This window comes from Brassica napus, chromosome A3, assembly GCF_020379485.1.
Source record: "Brassica napus cultivar Da-Ae chromosome A3, Da-Ae, whole genome shotgun sequence".
Lineage (NCBI taxonomy): Eukaryota > Viridiplantae > Streptophyta > Magnoliopsida > Brassicales > Brassicaceae > Brassica > Brassica napus.
In genome coordinates this window covers 5,898,311-5,915,451 of record NC_063436.1, presented here as the reverse complement: position 1 = coordinate 5,915,451, position 17,141 = coordinate 5,898,311, and the positions used below count along the sequence as shown (strand labels likewise).

The 17,141-nt window shown below is 35.2% G+C and overlaps 3 protein-coding genes across 5 annotated transcripts; 1 reads left to right on the top strand and 2 right to left on the bottom strand.

Moving 5' to 3' along the window:
* Positions 1-76: 76 nt before the first annotated feature.
* On the bottom strand, positions 77-3,673 carry LOC106347309 (TBC1 domain family member 15-like). 2 transcript variants are annotated; one of them, XM_013786828.3, is made up of 11 exons: positions 3,247-3,673; positions 2,526-2,621; positions 2,323-2,426; positions 2,106-2,245; positions 1,818-2,030; positions 1,658-1,746; positions 1,475-1,580; positions 989-1,086; positions 645-908; positions 473-556; positions 77-342 (listed from the first exon to the last, which is right to left on the bottom strand). In XM_013786828.3, exons 1-11 carry the CDS (start codon positions 3,334-3,336, stop codon positions 331-333), a joined length of 1,296 nt encoding a protein of 431 aa, XP_013642282.2. In that variant the 5' UTR covers positions 3,337-3,673; the 3' UTR covers positions 77-330. The 2 variants fall into 2 exon arrangements, with proteins under 2 accessions (XP_013642282.2, XP_013642281.2); XM_013786827.3 differs by having other exon boundaries at positions 77-345; positions 3,247-3,669.
* Positions 3,674-4,779: 1,106 nt separating this feature from the next.
* LOC106347312 (glucose-6-phosphate/phosphate translocator 1, chloroplastic-like) lies at positions 4,780-7,275 on the top strand. Its single transcript, XM_013786830.3, has 5 exons — positions 4,780-5,452; positions 5,839-6,064; positions 6,167-6,389; positions 6,572-6,785; positions 6,963-7,275. Exons 1-5 carry the CDS (start codon positions 4,970-4,972, stop codon positions 6,972-6,974), a joined length of 1,158 nt encoding a protein of 385 aa, XP_013642284.1. The 5' UTR covers positions 4,780-4,969; the 3' UTR covers positions 6,975-7,275.
* A 6,030-nt stretch (positions 7,276-13,305) lies between these two features.
* On the bottom strand, positions 13,306-15,724 carry LOC106347313 (hypersensitive-induced response protein 1-like). 2 transcript variants are annotated; one of them, XR_001270690.3, is made up of 4 exons: positions 14,747-15,709; positions 14,316-14,446; positions 13,781-13,953; positions 13,306-13,585 (listed from the first exon to the last, which is right to left on the bottom strand). XR_001270690.3 is itself a non-coding variant. In XM_022714392.2 (3 exons), coding segments are annotated over exons 1-3 (231 nt in total). In that variant the 5' UTR covers positions 14,846-15,724; the 3' UTR covers positions 13,780-13,952. The 2 variants fall into 2 exon arrangements, 1 of the variants encoding a protein (XP_022570113.1); XM_022714392.2 differs by lacking the exon at positions 13,306-13,585 and having other exon boundaries at positions 13,780-13,953; positions 14,747-15,724.
* Positions 15,725-17,141: the final 1,417 nt, after the last annotated feature.

Sequence of the window (17,141 nt, the reverse complement as noted above, 5' to 3'; positions counted from 1 at the left end):
TAATCCGACTTATAAATACAGCAATGAGTTTACAATCCAGAAGGCAGATAATTTTTCTGTGCTTTTACCTTTTCCCTTTGTGTTGTAGTTAATACAATAATAAAAAAAAAAAAGAACACAAGGTTTGTCACATCAAAATATTACAACATGCGTACATTAAGAAGACCTTGCAACGAAAAGGTATTGTGTGCTGTGTAATTTAGGGAATGCTTGCCACCCAAGGGATCATAAATCTCTGACCAGTAACATTTTGTCGCCGGATTTTGTGAGTTATCAGATAAGTAAAAAAACAATATACAAAAAGGCTCTACTCATGAATCTTCGCCAATGCTATTTCTTGGCCTGCTATAATGACCAAATGGAAAACGATTAGAGAGACTTAAAATACAGCTAAAGAAGTTTCATTATGAGTATATAAGTAGAAACTTGTGACAGAAACAAATCTAAGAGACAAGGGAAAAAAGTTTAAAACCTTTTTTAGATACTTCTTGTGAAGTTTCATTGCACCAGTACAAGCTTTTTTAGCATCCAAGTTTCCCGTTATGTCGTTTAAGATCTAAGGAAAACAAACAGATTATAGAGGTGTTAAGGAGGTGTTAAAGAGACATAAACACACGTGAGAATGTGAGATCTCTCATCATTACCTTAACAACATCATCAAGTCCTCGAGCTTCAGTCATAAGCTTAGAACTCTTGTCCTTCAAAACACTAGCCACTAGGAAAACCGAAATAGGCAAAGGACCTTCTGCGCTATTCCCACCGTTCTTCATGTTCTCTCTCTCGTACTTCCCACATTGTTTTATCGACTTGGGTTTGCCTTTGGAGGAACCTTCAGTTTTCTCTCCCTCGAACTCAGGCTCCTCGTACAGAGAATACATCTCCGGGTCATACTCTAATGCCCACATCATCTGCTCACAAAAGTCTTTATTAGCGTGCGGTCCAAGATAGATGTTTCTGAGCTTATAGAGAGATGGAACTAAACCATTACCTCCCAGAGATACAAGGAGTCGCAGAAAGAGAACTCTCTTCTGAACTGTACCATTATCATCCGAATCGCAAACAGATAGTCACCTCCTCCCAAGTTCTCTGCATTTCAAGATAAGATCTCTTTAAGCATGGGGGTTTCGGGTAGTTCGGTTTTAAAATCTTACCCTAAACTAACCAATTTTTTTGGGTTCGATTATATTTTGATTAAAATGTGGTTAAATTCAAATAATTTTAGTTAGTTCGATTAGTTTGGTTACTTCGGTTCGAAAATTTTAGTTAATTATGTTTAATTTGGTTTGAAATTTGGTTAACACTTTTTTTTTTGAAAAACCGAACAAACTGATCACCAAATCGAACCGAAAACCAAATTTCTTTTATAAACATGCTGAATCGAACCAAACTTATCACCGAACTAACCCAAATTTCAGTTCGGTTCAAAATCCTAGGCCTAATTAAATGCAACAAGTGAGGGTGAGAAAGCTTTTACCTAAGTGATGGTGAAGCTTGGGGTCAATAATCTGAGTGATGGAAGCCAAATGAGTAAGCTGTGCTTCAACTCCAACTGATCTTCCCGTGCTCCGGAAGTTTCCTCGCTTTACAGAGAGTGTCAAGGCTCAAGACTCAAGAAGACAAACATATATGAACACAAAACAACATAGAGTAAACGTACCAATCTTCGCATCAATCTTTCGAAACACCAAAAAGCATCAGCTTCGTCTTCAAGAAGCATAATCATAGGAGAACAAAGATCACTCATCCCTGCTCACAAGAAAACATTAGAACCAACCAACTTATACAGTGTTCGTTCTCTGAATCTAAATGCTTTTTACCTTGGCAGTACCCAACGTCGTTGTCTATCCAGGCGTAAAGAGCTAGAATATCCCAAAGCTTGGACAAATTCTCCTTCTTCTCGTAGAACACCAATGTCCTATCCGTGCGGTTTACATCAAGACCTATCTGGTGAAGCGTTAGCATCCACTGGATAACTTTCTTGTCCAAAGGTCCTCTGCTTTCAAGCTCTTTGAAGAAATCAGAATCTTCACCTATCAATAATCATCTTAAAATGCTTAGTTTTACCATATCATGATGTTCAACTACGTCCTACAAACTTGTGTTACCTAAGTTTGTTTCTTGTAGTACAAGAGGATCGAGAATGGGTTGACCCTTCTCGGTGATCACAGGTGCGGTAATGAAACCACCACTTCCGATGACTGGAAACATTTGTTTGCATTCCTGCTTCCAAGAGGCATACTGGGTTCTGAAAAGGGAAAGTACTAATGCCTTTTAAGTAGAAAGATTTAACAGTAGCAAAGAGAATGCAAGAAGACAATATACCTTCTACGTTGTCGGATTTGCTCTCTTTCTTCAAATGTGCTCTTTGGATCATAACAACCAAGTAAGAACTCCCAGACTTCTCCTCTAATCGTTGGATGGATCCCCTAGTAACCAGCCAAGAAAGCAAGCAAATGGGTTTTGGTATATAAGCTAACTATCAGGTATTCATTTGTATTTGCAAACAATGTGTTTTGAGACTTTACCCCTCGTTGAATTCGGTTTAGAGTCTTGCCCATATCTAGGAATCCTTCTTGTGTAAATGCAGCTTGCCATTTTCTTACACTTAGAGTTTTACCAGGCTGCAACAAACATAATTAAAGAAAATGAAAAGTACTGTCAGCAATGAGACTCTGCCATTATCATGTGTAAGTGAAACTAAAATAGCATAGCATAGCATTATTGATTACGAAACTACATAACTAGTAATGAATGCTATCCTCTCTTGTTATTAAAAAAAAAAAATTAAGGGCACATTCCCACCTGCATAAACCTAACAAAGGCAAACAACATCTAAACATCTCCAAATACAATGAGGAATCTACATTTCTCTAAACACAATCATGAGAAGTTCAACTTAATTAACAAGCACTAATAAGATCAATATTCCACTACATAAACATGTCATAAGGTCGTTCAAGAAGCCTTAAATAAGAACACGTAATGCTCAATTTGCTTGTTTCATCATCAAACACATGATAAAACTTAATAATGGTAAAATTTTCCAACATAAAAATAAAACACTGATACAATATTAACACACAGGAGAAGGGAATGAAACATAAAACAACACAAGAAAGTCCTATGCTATAAAATAAAGTCAGCAAAGATTCTGAAACTGCAATCGCCAATCTCAAAGATAACAGAAACCAATCCAAATGCTGAACAACAATTAATAAGATGAGACATTGGGGGAAAGGAAGATACTTTGATCTTGAATTTGGTATTGGGGACATCAGTGCACTCAGGGCGAATCTGGTAATAAGAATCTGCTGGTTCTGCCGGGGCTCCCCACATTTTTGTGCAAGTTTTGCAATCCCAAAAGATATTAAAAATATGAAAAAACTTTCCCGGGAAAAAAAACAGAGAAACAATCAAGAAAATAAGTTTGGAAGAAAAAGAAAAAACTGGCACCCTCTCTCAAAAGATCGATTCTCTCAGAAGAAAACAAATGAGAGATCTTAAGAGGGTGGGGTCCAGTTTTGGAGAAAATATCAAAGACAAAAAACTTTTCTTGTTTGGGTTGCAATGTGTTACGTAATCATTTGTTCTTTTGGTTTTTACAATTGGGTGGTGTTAGGAGAAGCTATGACTTTTGATGGTGGATATGAACTTGGATCGTTTGGTCAAAGCTCGTTGATCTCTATCTTTAATTATCTTCTAATCCCTTAATTAGTAAACGAGTTCGAGACAAAAGAGAGGAGTTAGTGTTGTTTGTTGACGCACCGTTAAATGTCAGGCCCAACCCAAAGTTGATTTTGGTTTTATTTGAGTCGGTTTGGTTTGGTTTAGACCAAACTTGATATTCTAATTCTCTCTTTTTTTTTTTTTCTTAAATAATAGTTAAGTTAATCGAATTAGAAGAGAAAACTATTTTTATTTCTGGTTTCCTTTTTTTTTCCTAAACACTGAACACACGTTAATTTTTTTTTTGTAACAAAAAACTGGTATAAATAACCAGACCGGAATATGACAACCAATAAACCAAAGAGAGCTATGAAAAAAATGGGCATTCCTAACTAGTGAATCAACAATTTCATTTTACGCTTTCTAGAAATAGTTGATCTTGAATTCCAGAAAACACATATGAAGAATTCGAATGATCTCTAGCTCAGTTGATAAGTATGGCCAAGCTTGTGGATATGCTAAATTTGTTTTTAGTTACGTAATTTAAGACACATAAGTAATATTTTTTATTAAAAATCTTATATATAGTAGATTAAAGTATTTTATTAGAGTTTAGAGTTTAACATCTAAAGTATAAAAATGTAAATTATATTTTTATTTATTTTTTTTAGTAAAATCATACTTAGTAATTTATCTAAGTTTCTGAAAATCATTTAAAATTTCAATAAAATTAAATTATTTCAAATATTTAATTGAATTCAGTTTTATGCTATTCTCCATCAACAAACCATTTATGTGATTTCTGATCCATTGCCATTAGTGATCTTTTGGTTATTTAAACTTTTTATTATTTCAATAATTAGTTGTTGGAGAAAAATCGCATATTCCCCTTCAAATTTGTAGATTCGATGTCTATTTTTAATATGTAAATTCCACGTTACTGATAGTAGTTCAAAGCCGCCCCTAACCTGATCGACACAAACTAAAAGAAAACAAATCGTAGAACTTTAGTAATTTGAAAAATAAGCAAGAACTTTTTTTGAATTGTATTTGTCAATAAATAACAAATTTCCTCAAAAAAGTAGGAAATCAAAAAAAAAAAAAAAAAAAAAAGACAGTAGCATTCTTGTACTAATATACTGCATAGTTTCTATAAACATTGCGAACAAGATCTTTCCAGGTCAAACACTTTGATCCTCTTCTCTTCCTACTTAACAAAGTTCTCCGACATCTAAGCTTTTTTATATTCTTTTTATTTTAATTCGACGAAAAACCTTTCTACTTTTTTTTTTTTAATCCGGCGATGGTTTTAGCGGCGAAGCAGACTCTCTCTACTAAGATCGGCTTCTCCGCTCCACTTCCCCGACGGAACCCGTCTTCCTCACTCCAACGACTTCCTCTCTCCCTCTCCTTTCCCTCGGCGGCGCTTCCAAAACGCACCGTTTTAACCCTCTCTAAGCCTTTGCACCTCTCTGTTCTGAGAGCAAAGCCCCCGGTGAGATGCTCCGCCTACGAAGCCGACAAGTCAGAGCCTCCTCAGCCGATCGACGACACGAAGTCCGAGGCGGCGAAGAAAGCGAAGATCGGAGTCTACTTCGCTACTTGGTGGGCTTTGAACGTTGTCTTCAACATCTACAACAAGAAGGTCTTGAACGCTTACCCTTATCCATGGCTCACCTCCACGCTCTCTCTCGCCGCCGGTTCGTTGATGATGCTCATCTCTTGGGCCGTTGGCATCGTCGAGACTCCCAAAACGGATTTTGACTTCTGGAAAACACTTTTTCCGGTAAGTGGGTTGGTGGGTCTTTGCTTAGAGATGTAAAGGTGGAAACTTTTTTTTTTGGGTTTAAGTAAAGGTGGAAACTTTAGGTTAGATATGGATGTTTACGGTGATGGGTATTGAGGTTTATGGTCAAATTGATTGTTGTGTTGTTACCTGAGCGATATGCATAGTTTTGTTTGTTACCAAGTAGAGAGAGTGAAGAAAGTGATGTTTTTTTTTGGCTGTGTTTGTTCATAAGCTGCTGAATTTTGATATTTTGTTATAATATATTAATTTTCTTAGCTAAATTCTGAGAATTCAAGAGTTGGAATATGAGAATTCAGATTTAAAGTTTTTTTTTTTTTGATAATTGGTTGTACTAAAGTGTTTTTTTTTTGGGTTGATTATAGGTTGCGGTGGCACACACAATTGGTCATGTGGCTGCAACGGTGAGTATGTCAAAGGTTGCTGTTTCCTTCACACACATCATCAAGAGTGGTGAGCCAGCGTTTAGCGTTCTTGTCTCCAGGTTCCTTTTGGGTGAAGCCTTCCCTACTTCGGTTTACCTCTCCCTCATTCCGATTATCGGTGGTTGTGCTCTCTCTGCCCTCACTGAGCTTAACTTCAACATGATTGGTAATATATATATTCTAGACATTCAAATGTTGTGTTTTGTCTTCCCAATTCTAGTTAGTTAGCTTCTATAAGCCATTGTAATTTTTCTGTTTCGGCTCTTAGGTTTCATGGGAGCGATGATTTCGAATTTGGCATTCGTGTTCCGTAACATATTCTCAAAGAAGGGAATGAAGGGAAAGTCTGTGAGCGGGATGAACTACTACGCTTGTCTCTCAATGTTATCACTCTTGATCCTCACTCCCTTTGCATTTGCGGTTGAAGGACCTCAGATGTGGATCGATGGCTGGCAAAAAGCTCTCTCCGACATCGGACCTCAGTTTGTCTGGTAATTTTGCCTCTCAATGTTTTGTCCTGTTAGATGTATCCTTGTCCTGTTCCTATACTTCGTTGTGAAAAGACCCATTTATCAAGTTCTTGTCTTTTTCTCTCTCAGAATATCTGTTTTTATATTAAGACGCCTTTAGTGATTATGTCAATTAACACATTTGTTTCTATCAAATTTTGTAGGTGGGTGGCTGCGCAGAGTGTGTTTTATCATCTCTACAACCAAGTGTCTTACATGTCTTTAGACCAAATCTCTCCCTTGACGTTTAGTGTGGGTAACACCATGAAGCGTATCTCAGTAATAGTCTCCTCCATTATTATCTTCCGCACTCCAGTGCAGCCCGTTAACGCTCTTGGAGCTGCCATTGCTATCCTCGGAACCTTCTTGTATTCCCAGGTAAACCACACCGCGCATAATCTGTGAAATGACCAATATACCCATGTTATCCATATTCCACTATGATAAATAAGTGTCTCTTGGCTTCACTTCTTGGCTTGTTCATCATCATCATGAATCAATATCTTAAATGTCATCCTCATGTTACTTTATCACGGTTTTTTGCGCGTGTTGCAGGCAAAACTTTGATCGGGCAATGCATGGAGTGTTCCGGTCCGATGCTGAACTCGTGATTTCGGTTTAAACCAGGGGAGGGAGATGTAGATATTTGTCCTCAATAATGATGAGACTGGAGACGACAATGTTAGTGTGTTAGGCAGTTTCTTAAATTGAGCTTTTTGGGTTTAATTGTTTGAATTTAGGGGAAACGAGAAAGATTGCCTCTTTGTAACTAAAGTGGGACATCAATTACCCCTTGAGAGAGTAAGACTATTTCAAAATATATTAAGAGAACTATTTCAAAAAATATATATAAAGAATAATATTTTTATTCGACCTCATATACAGTACCGGCCTTGGGCTAAAGCCCGTAAAGCTCAGGCTTGGGGAGCCAGAGATATTAAATAGTTTAGGGGCGCCAGTTTAACCAATTTGCACTTTAGTCTAGTGGTTGTAACCTGCTCTTGGTCTCTTCCTCTTATAGGTTTGAACCCACAGTCTCTTTCTTCCTTTTCCCTTCTTTTTGGTGATAATAATATTTTTCCATTTTCTGAGAATAACAGATTTATACGCAAGACATGCTTACATGTTCTAACAACTTAACTCTTTTGTTATGTATATTTTTATTACATGAACATCAAATAATATGGGATTAGATAACTAAGTTAATCAAACAAAACTCAATTATTTCTTTTGTTTTGTTAGATCTGTCTTTCTTTTTAATTTTTGTTTTGGTTTTCCTAAAAGAGCTATGTGAATAAAAAATATTCATGTTCCAATGTTTCACTATGATTGAGCTTTGTAGGAGTGAGTCAGCCTTTATTTATTTTTGTAATTTGGTTAGAAACTTTTGAAATTCAGAAAACTTACTATCCCATCGTTTTAACATCTTTCTAAATCTCTGTGAAAAGAATTAAACTATCCTATCTATAAATTGTTTATTTTGTGGTTTTCTATTCTTTGGATTTGTAAAAAAAGAAGCTATTACCAGATTTATGTTTTGAAAAGCTATTAAAATAGTATCTGAAAATAATGCTTTGATGTTTCTTTTTCCTTTTGAAAACAACTTTAGTTTTCATAATATTTGATACAATTTTGATTATATAATTAAAATACAGCAAATTTAAGTTATAGTAAAGGGGTACCATTTTTCTCAATAGCTTTAGGCACCGGACGAGTCCGGACCGGCACTGCTCATATATCTTCCTGGTTCTTGATCTTATCCGTTGAAGTTACATGAATAAGCATAATTTTATTTAAGTAGCTTGTTAATTCTTCTGAAGTTACCGTATAAGTATAATTTTCATTTGTAGAAAAGAAAATTCCAAAAGAAAGAAATCCAAAGAAACAATAATTATTAGTGACGTATTTTGTTTTATGATGATGCTTGGGAATAAGAGAAGGTTACATAAAAGGACACATTATGAATTCTCTTTACGCGTGAAGACACATTCTGATCTTAGAACACTTTAGTTGTACGGCTGTGTAAATTTGTGACAAAAATGACCTTGATATGTTTTAGAGAAGCAACCATTACATAACTTAGTTTGGAGAGTTGGTTCCAGCTGTGACGTTTATTCTGAGGTTTGCTGTTTGATGTATTTCTCTACATAATTTTTTATTTTTTAACAATAAATCAACTTTTCATACCCCAACATATTTGATCCATAATCAGTTTCTAATTCTCAAATATGTATATATATATATAAGTATATATGTCAAAAATACGATTTTTTTTTCATTTTATTTTGATATCCATGTGTATATTTATATTTATATTAAAAATTTAACTTTAGTTAACATAGTGGAATGTCGTGGATGTGTCCGTGGTGGATCAGTCACTGGTGGTTAGGTTCATGGACAATTAATGTTGTGGATGCATTCGTAGTAAATGCAATTAATTTACTGGACACAGTTTATATGCATTATGTGGACGTCATTTGATGGACACAAATGAGTTAATTAGGTGGCATTGCGTACAATTTATGAAAGACAGACTCATCTGGATGGTCAAAGTTGTATTCATGAACTCTAGCAAGTTCTTCTTCAGTCAAACTATAGTAGAACAAGTAATGCCACATCATTCATTCTCTTAATATTTACTGGAGCAATATGTGGACGGAGAAAGTATTTCTTGAATAAGATTCATACGCTCATAACATCATTTAAATACATTCAGCGTCGATTATAAAAGTTTTGTATTCTGATTATCCTGTTTTTAAATATTTGGTGTTGTGAGTAATTTGTTTCTCTTCGGCTATGTTTATACTCTCCACAATACATTCATCCATGATATACTCACATACATATTCATGAGACACCATCCACGACACACTAACCACGAGAATCCTATCCACTATACATTCATCCATAAAACACTGTCCACAAATCACCCATCCATGAGTATTATAGATGATAGGAAAGTTTTCAGATATCCTTGAATTAGTACACATGCTCTCAGACATGGTTCGTAAGATCACAAAGTCTAAGACATTTCATACTTGAGTTTCCACTTGATTGTACAAAAACTTGAAACACAAATAGCCAATTGCATAACTTCTTTATAAAAAAGTTAACATAATTCTCTTGTCCACAAGTATCTTGTCCATAACTATTTCATTAACAAAGACTCTTACAAATAATTTGTTTTCTTTTTCTTAACTTGTTTGATTCTTATATATATGTTTTAAATTTCAAATAATGATACAAAAAAGGGAGAATATGAAAACAAATTACAAAGAGGGCTAATTACAAAATATATTCGATTATTGATGGAAATAGAGATGCAATTAAGAAGATGGAAAAGCTTATAATAATCTTGGTGACCCAGATGACAGTGGACTCAGATTTGCAGATACATCAGGGAGGATCGCCGAGGATAAAACGGAGAGAAACGACGTACGTTGAGCAAATTTTTTGGTGACCACAACATCCGTAGGCAACCCATTTGATATTCGTAGGCAAATTTTTCGGCACATCTATCATCCGTTGTTTAATTTGGGATTGGAATTGAGAAAGTTATTTTGAAGCTAGAGAAGATAGAGGTCTAGTGGGGAAGAAGAGTTATTTAGTTAAGGGTGTTTTTTTTTTGTCCGTCATGAGTAAGTTGTTTAGTTAAGGGGTGTCAATGTCTTTACACAGCAAAAAAGTGTGTAGCAAGTCCAATGTGACCTTTAGTGTAATTAGAAACTGGAAAAGTGTCTGAGAGAGTAAATATTTCTGGGAATAAAGCAGAGGCTTTAGATATTTTAGATTAAAAAAAGAAAAAAAAAAGAGATGACTCTTAGGATTTCAGAAGAGGCAGAGATATGTTCAGTGAAGAATTATACTAAAAGAAGATTCTCTCTATCTGAATTCGCGTTTCGCTTATCTTTGTTATTAATTTATGCATCAAAGTCGCCACCTTTTTGTTTAAATTAGTCAAGATCACAAGCTACACATGACAATAGCAGACAATCATATCATGCTTGCCTGTATATGCAAATTGAGTTTCAGTAGAAAACAGAAGGTGACAAAAAAATAAGAAAACAGAAAAAAAAAGAAAGACATGTAGCCAACGTTTGAACATCTTTATCTCCTCTTCCAATGAAGTTCAATACGACTCTGGTTCCGTTTGATAACGTCGGACATAGCTTCTCGAGGTGAGTTAGCACGTCAGAGGTCTCTAGTGTTGGGATTATCTCCTCTAACCGCGAAACTCTCTTGAAATAAACAGCATATTTTACAGTACAGAACAAAATATTCTTTACGCTTTTACAAAAAAAAAAGAAAAGAATATGAGAACAATATCAATTTTCTAAGTTAAAGAAAAAACAATATCAATTTTCTAGATTAAACTGAAGACAAGCAACACATAAGGTTATTAATCTGTTTGTGCAAATGACACAACTATAAAAATTAGTGAATTTAGAGGATGTTTATGATTAATTGACTACCAAATGCAACAACACCGATATAATAACAAAATAATAATACAAATACATTATATAATAGGAATTTGCAGTAGATTACCATAATAAAACCTATAATTAGGTAATCGGATAAGATACTGTTGAAACTTCAATATCCCAAAAGTGTCCTACTCTTAAGCATGTAGATAGAGCTGACCGGAACAATTGTTGCCCCTACATGCACAAAATAACTACGACCCTAATGACTCTCTCACTTCGTCATTCTTTCTTTTTCCTGTTTTTTCTTCGCTCCTTCCTGATTTTTTTTGTTGAAGATTTATTTTTCTAGCGAAAGTCTATGAAAAAAAAGACAAGATTGTGGAGTACGATGTTTTATTTAGATATCTCTTTCTTCTCATAAATATCATCTTAAATGTTTTTTTATTTTTCAGATTCTCCTTTTACATTTTCCATATTCTCTTTATTGTGATCATTTTTCATTTTGTTCATTTTTAGTTTGCCTTCTCTCACACTGGTTTCATCGAAAAACATATTTCATTGAAGAAAAAGAAGATTTAGCTTCAGATCTATATGTACATAAAAGAAAATCTATTGTATACACGCCTGGAACTCATACCCATAGATTAAACAGTAGGGATGTCAATTGGGTTCTCCCGTCCCGTCCCGTCCCGTACCGCTGCGGATTCGTCTTCGGGCGGGATACGGCGGGCCTGTCCTGCGCGGGATGCGGTCTTGAAAATAGCTGCCCAATCCCGTACCGCAATTTTTACAGGCCTTCGCGGGCCGTCCCGCGAGATATCGAATATTGCTCTGTTTTTATTTTTCCTGCACAACAAACATAAACAAGAATGAGTTTCTGCATGAAGAAACAACAAACAAGAATGACTTGATCATAGCAAAGTCTCTTTCATTCACGAAGGTTGTGTTACACTAGTTTTATATATTCACGAAGAGCTATTGAGAATAGTCTTTCAGCTGATATGAATGATTGCACCATTCTGTTAGACGTGAATCCATAAAGAAAAAGAAAAAAAACTAATCTTTTGCTTCACTTGTCCTATTTGTAACGTTTTCTTTATCGTTGTGTTGGTATATATTTCATTGCAACATGTTATATGCGTATATTATCTAAATGTTAGAACATGAACTCAAACATCAAGCCAAAATAAAAAAAAAACATAACATGAACCCGTAGGTCAACTTCATACAGCTCTTGTTGCTGACTTGATAATAGCAAAATCTCTTTCATGTTATCTTAACCAAAACACCAATGTGATAAAGCAAAACACAAGAAATCCCATATTTTAATAAAGCAAAACACCAAATCAATATAAAGCAAAACACCAAATCAAACTTGATCATCTTCATCTTCCCCATTGAAGATAGACTCAAATGATGGTAATTTCTCTTCTTCACCATCGCCATCGATTTCTTCATCTGCAAATATCAGAAACTTCTTTTACTAAGGATAATGGATAATGATAATTTAAAAAAAAATTATAATGTGAGTTATTTACCATGTGCGTAAGATTCGTATCCCTTGATCCAATTTCTAGTGCATATCAGAGCTTGTACATTTTACATCTCCGCCGATGTCTTCTCAACCCACTTGTTCCATGCGAGTGAGAATACCATGCATACTCATTCTTGCAATGATTGCACACAGCTTTCAAATCTCCATTGGATTTTTCAACCACCGTGAAATCCTTCCAGACGTCTGATCTTTGCCTATTCTCCATATCCTCCAAAGCGTTTTCAGTCTCGTCCAACTCATCTTCTTCCAGTTCATCATCAAAATCTGGTATCTCCTCAATCTTTTTCTTATTCTTTTACGATTGAGTAAACACAGCAGGCTGCTGCGAGTGGCGAGACTCGACCCTTTTCTTTTGGGAGTGAGGCACTGGCTTTCTTCTCCCACCACGAATCACAGATTTTATAGGAACAGACTTCTTCTTACTACACGCCTGTGCGGACGAGCCAATACCTCCATCTAAAGTGGATTGGAGCATGGGTTTCCTAGAGGCTGTTCCATAACTGGTCTTTCTGCGAGGCTTGGTTGTTTCGGTTGGTGGAGTGATTTCAACATCAGAATCGTCAGTATCATCAGTAAGACTGATAAGCTTTCTTTTCCTTCCTTGCTTCTTTCTGTCAGCACTACTTACACCACCTTCTGCGAACTGATCATCGACCTCCTCCAATGCAGCAAGCGTAGCCATAACTTGATGAGTTCCCAAGTCCACAGTATTTGGTGGGGAGTACTTCGGATCAAACGTGAACTGTTCTTCTGAGTCGCTTATTGATCCCATTCTCTCTCAAGGTTTTCTGTCGTAGTTTGTTTTTTCGAAAATTCTATTTTGAAACCTAAGTTACGGCTGCCTAAGATACGTGTGTAGGGTTTTTAAAATATTAACAATTATTTAAATTAAGTTTTGTTTAAATTATAAGGTAACTAAACGTGAGAATGGGTTTCTCTATTAAACGTGAGAGTTTCACACAACACAAAAGTACAGCGAAAGAACTACATTCATTCATCATCCACAACAATTATAAGATTACAAAAAGTCTCTGTATCTTCTTCAGATCAGAGTATCTCATCTCTCTCTTCTTTGCTGCTGCTTGCAGTGCCGTTTTCACGAGTATACGTGCAATCCCTGCAAAAGGACTTGTGAATCCTTTGATTCCTCTTCCTCTCTCTTCTTCTCAGCTTCGTTGATTCAAGAACTAAGCAACCTTCCAAATTAAATCACAAGCAATGAGAAACAAATTTAAACCAAGAACTAAGCAACGACATCAAACCAAGAACTAAGCAACGACAACAAATTTAAACCAAGTTCACAAGTCAGAGATGGACCGGTATAGCATACATTCAACATCTAAAGTCTAAAACAATGCACACAGGGGAAGTAAGAGAGTTTGTGAACGTACAGGCTTGTGATTTTCTGGCTTGTTGAATATCAGACCTGAGGATCATCGAAGGCAATCCCTTTCCTCGTTCCCTGCGCTGCTGCCTCTTCCACCTCTCTCAGCTTAACAAGCCTCTGTTTCAGCTCCTGCAACGAGAACCAACCTTCTTCTCTGGGTGCAAGGAGGCAACATCTCTTCCAAAATAAACAACAATATTATTGATCCTATATATAAGCCCGTGCAAATCCTATGACAATGTCAATGTCTAGTTGCCATTAAAATGAAATGGCACTAATAGCGTGAGCATGGTGAGTGAAGTTTCCTACGATATATCAACACCCTTAGGTAATAAAACAAAACATCTTAATCATCACCTCAGCAATGCCAATGACTACACGTGAAAGAAACATATAGCTTCGTTGTGGACTTTGCTTATCTAATCTGATATGTCTAGAAAATATAAATTAAATTGACAGATTAAAGAAGAGAAAAGAAAACCATTTTTGTTACTAATGAAAACCAGTCTATAAAGGAAATGATGAGACGGTTTTGTTACCACTGGTTCATGGCTTGTTTGACATGTTCATCAGGCTCAGTGTCAACGATGAGAGTTTGCAAAATCTCAAAACCGTAAGCAGACATTGCCTTCTCGAGCTCCTCTTCAACAGCTTTGGCAATTTCATTCTTCTGCTCAAACAGACAAGTAATAGTTAACAATAAAACCATCAAAGTTTCTAATAGAACAGCTCATATAGTTTCAAACATCAAGCCACAATGAAAAACAGAACATGAACTAAACATCAATTAAAATCGACTAAAACCGAAGCTAAGCTAAGCACAATCACACTCACATCAAGAACAATGACTTAATATCAGATTAAGAATCATCATGTTTCAATGGACCATTTTATCATTTACGAAGTACACATGCAGAAATTGTAATCAAAATATAAAGTCTATAATTCATGAGAAGAAGAAATTTAATACCTTTTGGTGGAACGAAAAGGAAGAGAACCTCCTCTGCTGCAGATTGAACACGATGTGGTCACCAGAAGCATTGTCGCATGTCGGACATCTAACGGCCATTGTCGGAGCTCAATCTCTTCCTGCGGCCATCATCGGAGCTCCATCTCTTCCCACGGCCATCGTCGGAGCTCCATCTCTTCCCACGGCCAGAGCTCCATCGCTTCCCACGGCCATCGTCGTCATCGCTTCCCACAGCCATCATCGTCATCGCTTCCCACAGCCATCGTCGTCATCTCTCATTCTCTCTCTTTCGTTTTGTTTTCAGGTGACGAAAGCAACTGAAGCTTCTAGCGGTTCATCTGGGCTATCCCGCGGTTCATCTGGGCCATCCCGCTTTTAACCCGGTACCGTGCAAGCCCCATCCCGCAAAGCCCGCTTTTTTGCGGGTCATAAATTCCTAGGCCCAAACCCGCCCCGCACCAAACCCTTTTGGGCCAGGCCCGCGTCCAATACCCAGTTTGCCATCCCTATTAAACAGTGTATACTCGCGAAAATATCTCTTGAATCACAGCAGTGGTATGATTTTCACCACCTCATATTGCATACAATACTGTGGTACCATTTTCACCACCTATGTTTTCATTTTGTGGTTTTTGTTTGGTGAAATGAAGAGCTTGATCCAACAACGTTATGCTGAAAGATCTCTTTGAAATATGAAGATTCGAATTTGAATACCCATAGTTTTGATTGTAACATCATTCCCGTGCAGATCCAAGTTTAAGCTCGACTAAGGTTGTTTCATAACAGTCATGGTGGAGACCATGTTTGATTTTTTCAGTTATTGATTTTAGCCTCTAAGAAGCCTTTTTATGAGGTTTAATGTCCATTAATTTATCTGTAATACTTTGTAATTTCAGGTTAAAAATCATGTGTACATATTACTTCATTTTTTATTATAACTCAACTCGAAGTTATGATTTACTATCCTGTTTTAATACACATTCATGTTCTAAATACCGGTTTATTTGGAGGCACTAAACATTTTAATCCCGGCAAACAAATGATATTGATGGCTATTACAAGATTTACCCGGTTTAACTTTCTAATATACGGTTAAGGCACGTGCATACATATTACTCTATCTCTTATAATAACCTAATTCAAACCCATGATGCAGATACCGGTTTATTTAGAAGCACTCAACATTTTAAATATCGGCTAACAAAATCATATTTATGGCTATTAGAAAAAATTATCTGGATTAAAATTCAAATATCCGGTTAAGGTTCACGCCTACATATTACTTTATGTCTTATAATAACCTAATTCAAACCCATGATGCATTAGCCGGTTATAATGCATATTCATATTAATATAAACAAAAATCATTTCCTCGCTATTATTGTTACAGTCCGGATTATCTATGTATTATCCGGTTGTTGAATAAGTTATCCGGATATGCATATCATATAAACCGAACCCATCATCGTTTAGCATCTAAAATAAATGATTGACAAACAATTGTGTTTTATGAATAACAAGCCATTAACATACTTTGCAAATTTTCGGTGAACAAAATAATTTTATGGATTAAATTAAAGTTAGTTTCAGTAAAAAAATATTAAATTTATTTCTATCTTATATAATTTAGATGAAAGTTATAATTTCAATGAAAAATTATTTTTATGCAGATTTATATTAGATTTTTTTAAAAAAAAATTATATAGTTTCTATAGGAATACTGTTGGTTTAAAAAAATTATAATATAAATTACGATATTCGTAGTGAATATAAATTAAAATATAAAATATATCTATATATTTTATTCATAATATTTCAGTTTTAATTAACTAATTTAAAATATTAATTTTATTTTTATTTATTTATTCGTAACCGTCTGCAATCGCAAACTTAGCGGAAGCCATCTTTTCATTATGAAAAACATTTGAGCAATTTGACGCAGTTTCTGACAGTTTTTGTAATTGATATAAAATGCAAACAACCGCTAATATTCGCGAACAAACCGTTTGCAGGGATAGCAGAAGAATTCCTTAATTTGTGAATAACAATTTAAGTTTCTTTTATGGTTTATTTAGTTTATTCAAAGTAGTATATATATGATTATACTTATCACATAAGTAAAAACAAAAAAAAATTCTGTAAAGCATGTTATCTTTTTTTTTAAATCACATTTATTTGAAATTAGGTTATGTTTATTTAAATAATTTAATTTTTAAAATGCATATATCTAAAAGTTTCAAGAAGGACACATGCGTGAAATATTAGAATTTGAAAGACATATATTTATAAAAAATATTATTTACTCTTTTTAGTTTATAAAAAGGTAAAATAAAGTGTCAGTGTATAGATAGTATGTATAAGCATATTAAGAAATGTAGTCGTTTATAAGAAACTA

Excerpts from the sequence above, each read along its gene's own strand:
- LOC106347312 (XM_013786830.3), top strand. The coding sequence starts at position 4,970 with ATGGTTTTAGCGGCGAAGCAGACTCTCTCTACTAAGATCGGCTTCTCC. Across the intron at positions 5,453-5,838 it reads TCTGGAAAACACTTTTTCCG|GTTGCGGTGGCACACACAAT; the intron begins GTAAGTGGGTTG and ends GGTTGATTATAG. Across the intron at positions 6,065-6,166 it reads GCTTAACTTCAACATGATTG|GTTTCATGGGAGCGATGATT; the intron begins GTAATATATATA and ends TTCGGCTCTTAG.
- LOC106347309 (XM_013786827.3), bottom strand. The coding sequence starts at position 3,336 with ATGTGGGGAGCCCCGGCAGAACCAGCAGATTCTTATTACCAGATTCGC. Across the intron at positions 2,246-2,322 it reads CAAATCCGACAACGTAGAAG|AACCCAGTATGCCTCTTGGA; the intron begins GTATATTGTCTT and ends TTCCCTTTTCAG. Across the intron at positions 1,747-1,817 it reads CGACGTTGGGTACTGCCAAG|GGATGAGTGATCTTTGTTCT; the intron begins GTAAAAAGCATT and ends TCTTGTGAGCAG.
- LOC106347313 (XM_022714392.2), bottom strand. The coding sequence starts at position 14,845 with ATGGCCGTTAGATGTCCGACATGCGACAATGCTTCTGGTGACCACATC. Across the intron at positions 14,447-14,746 it reads CCTTTTCGTTCCACCAAAAG|AAGAATGAAATTGCCAAAGC; the intron begins GTATTAAATTTC and ends CTGTTTGAGCAG.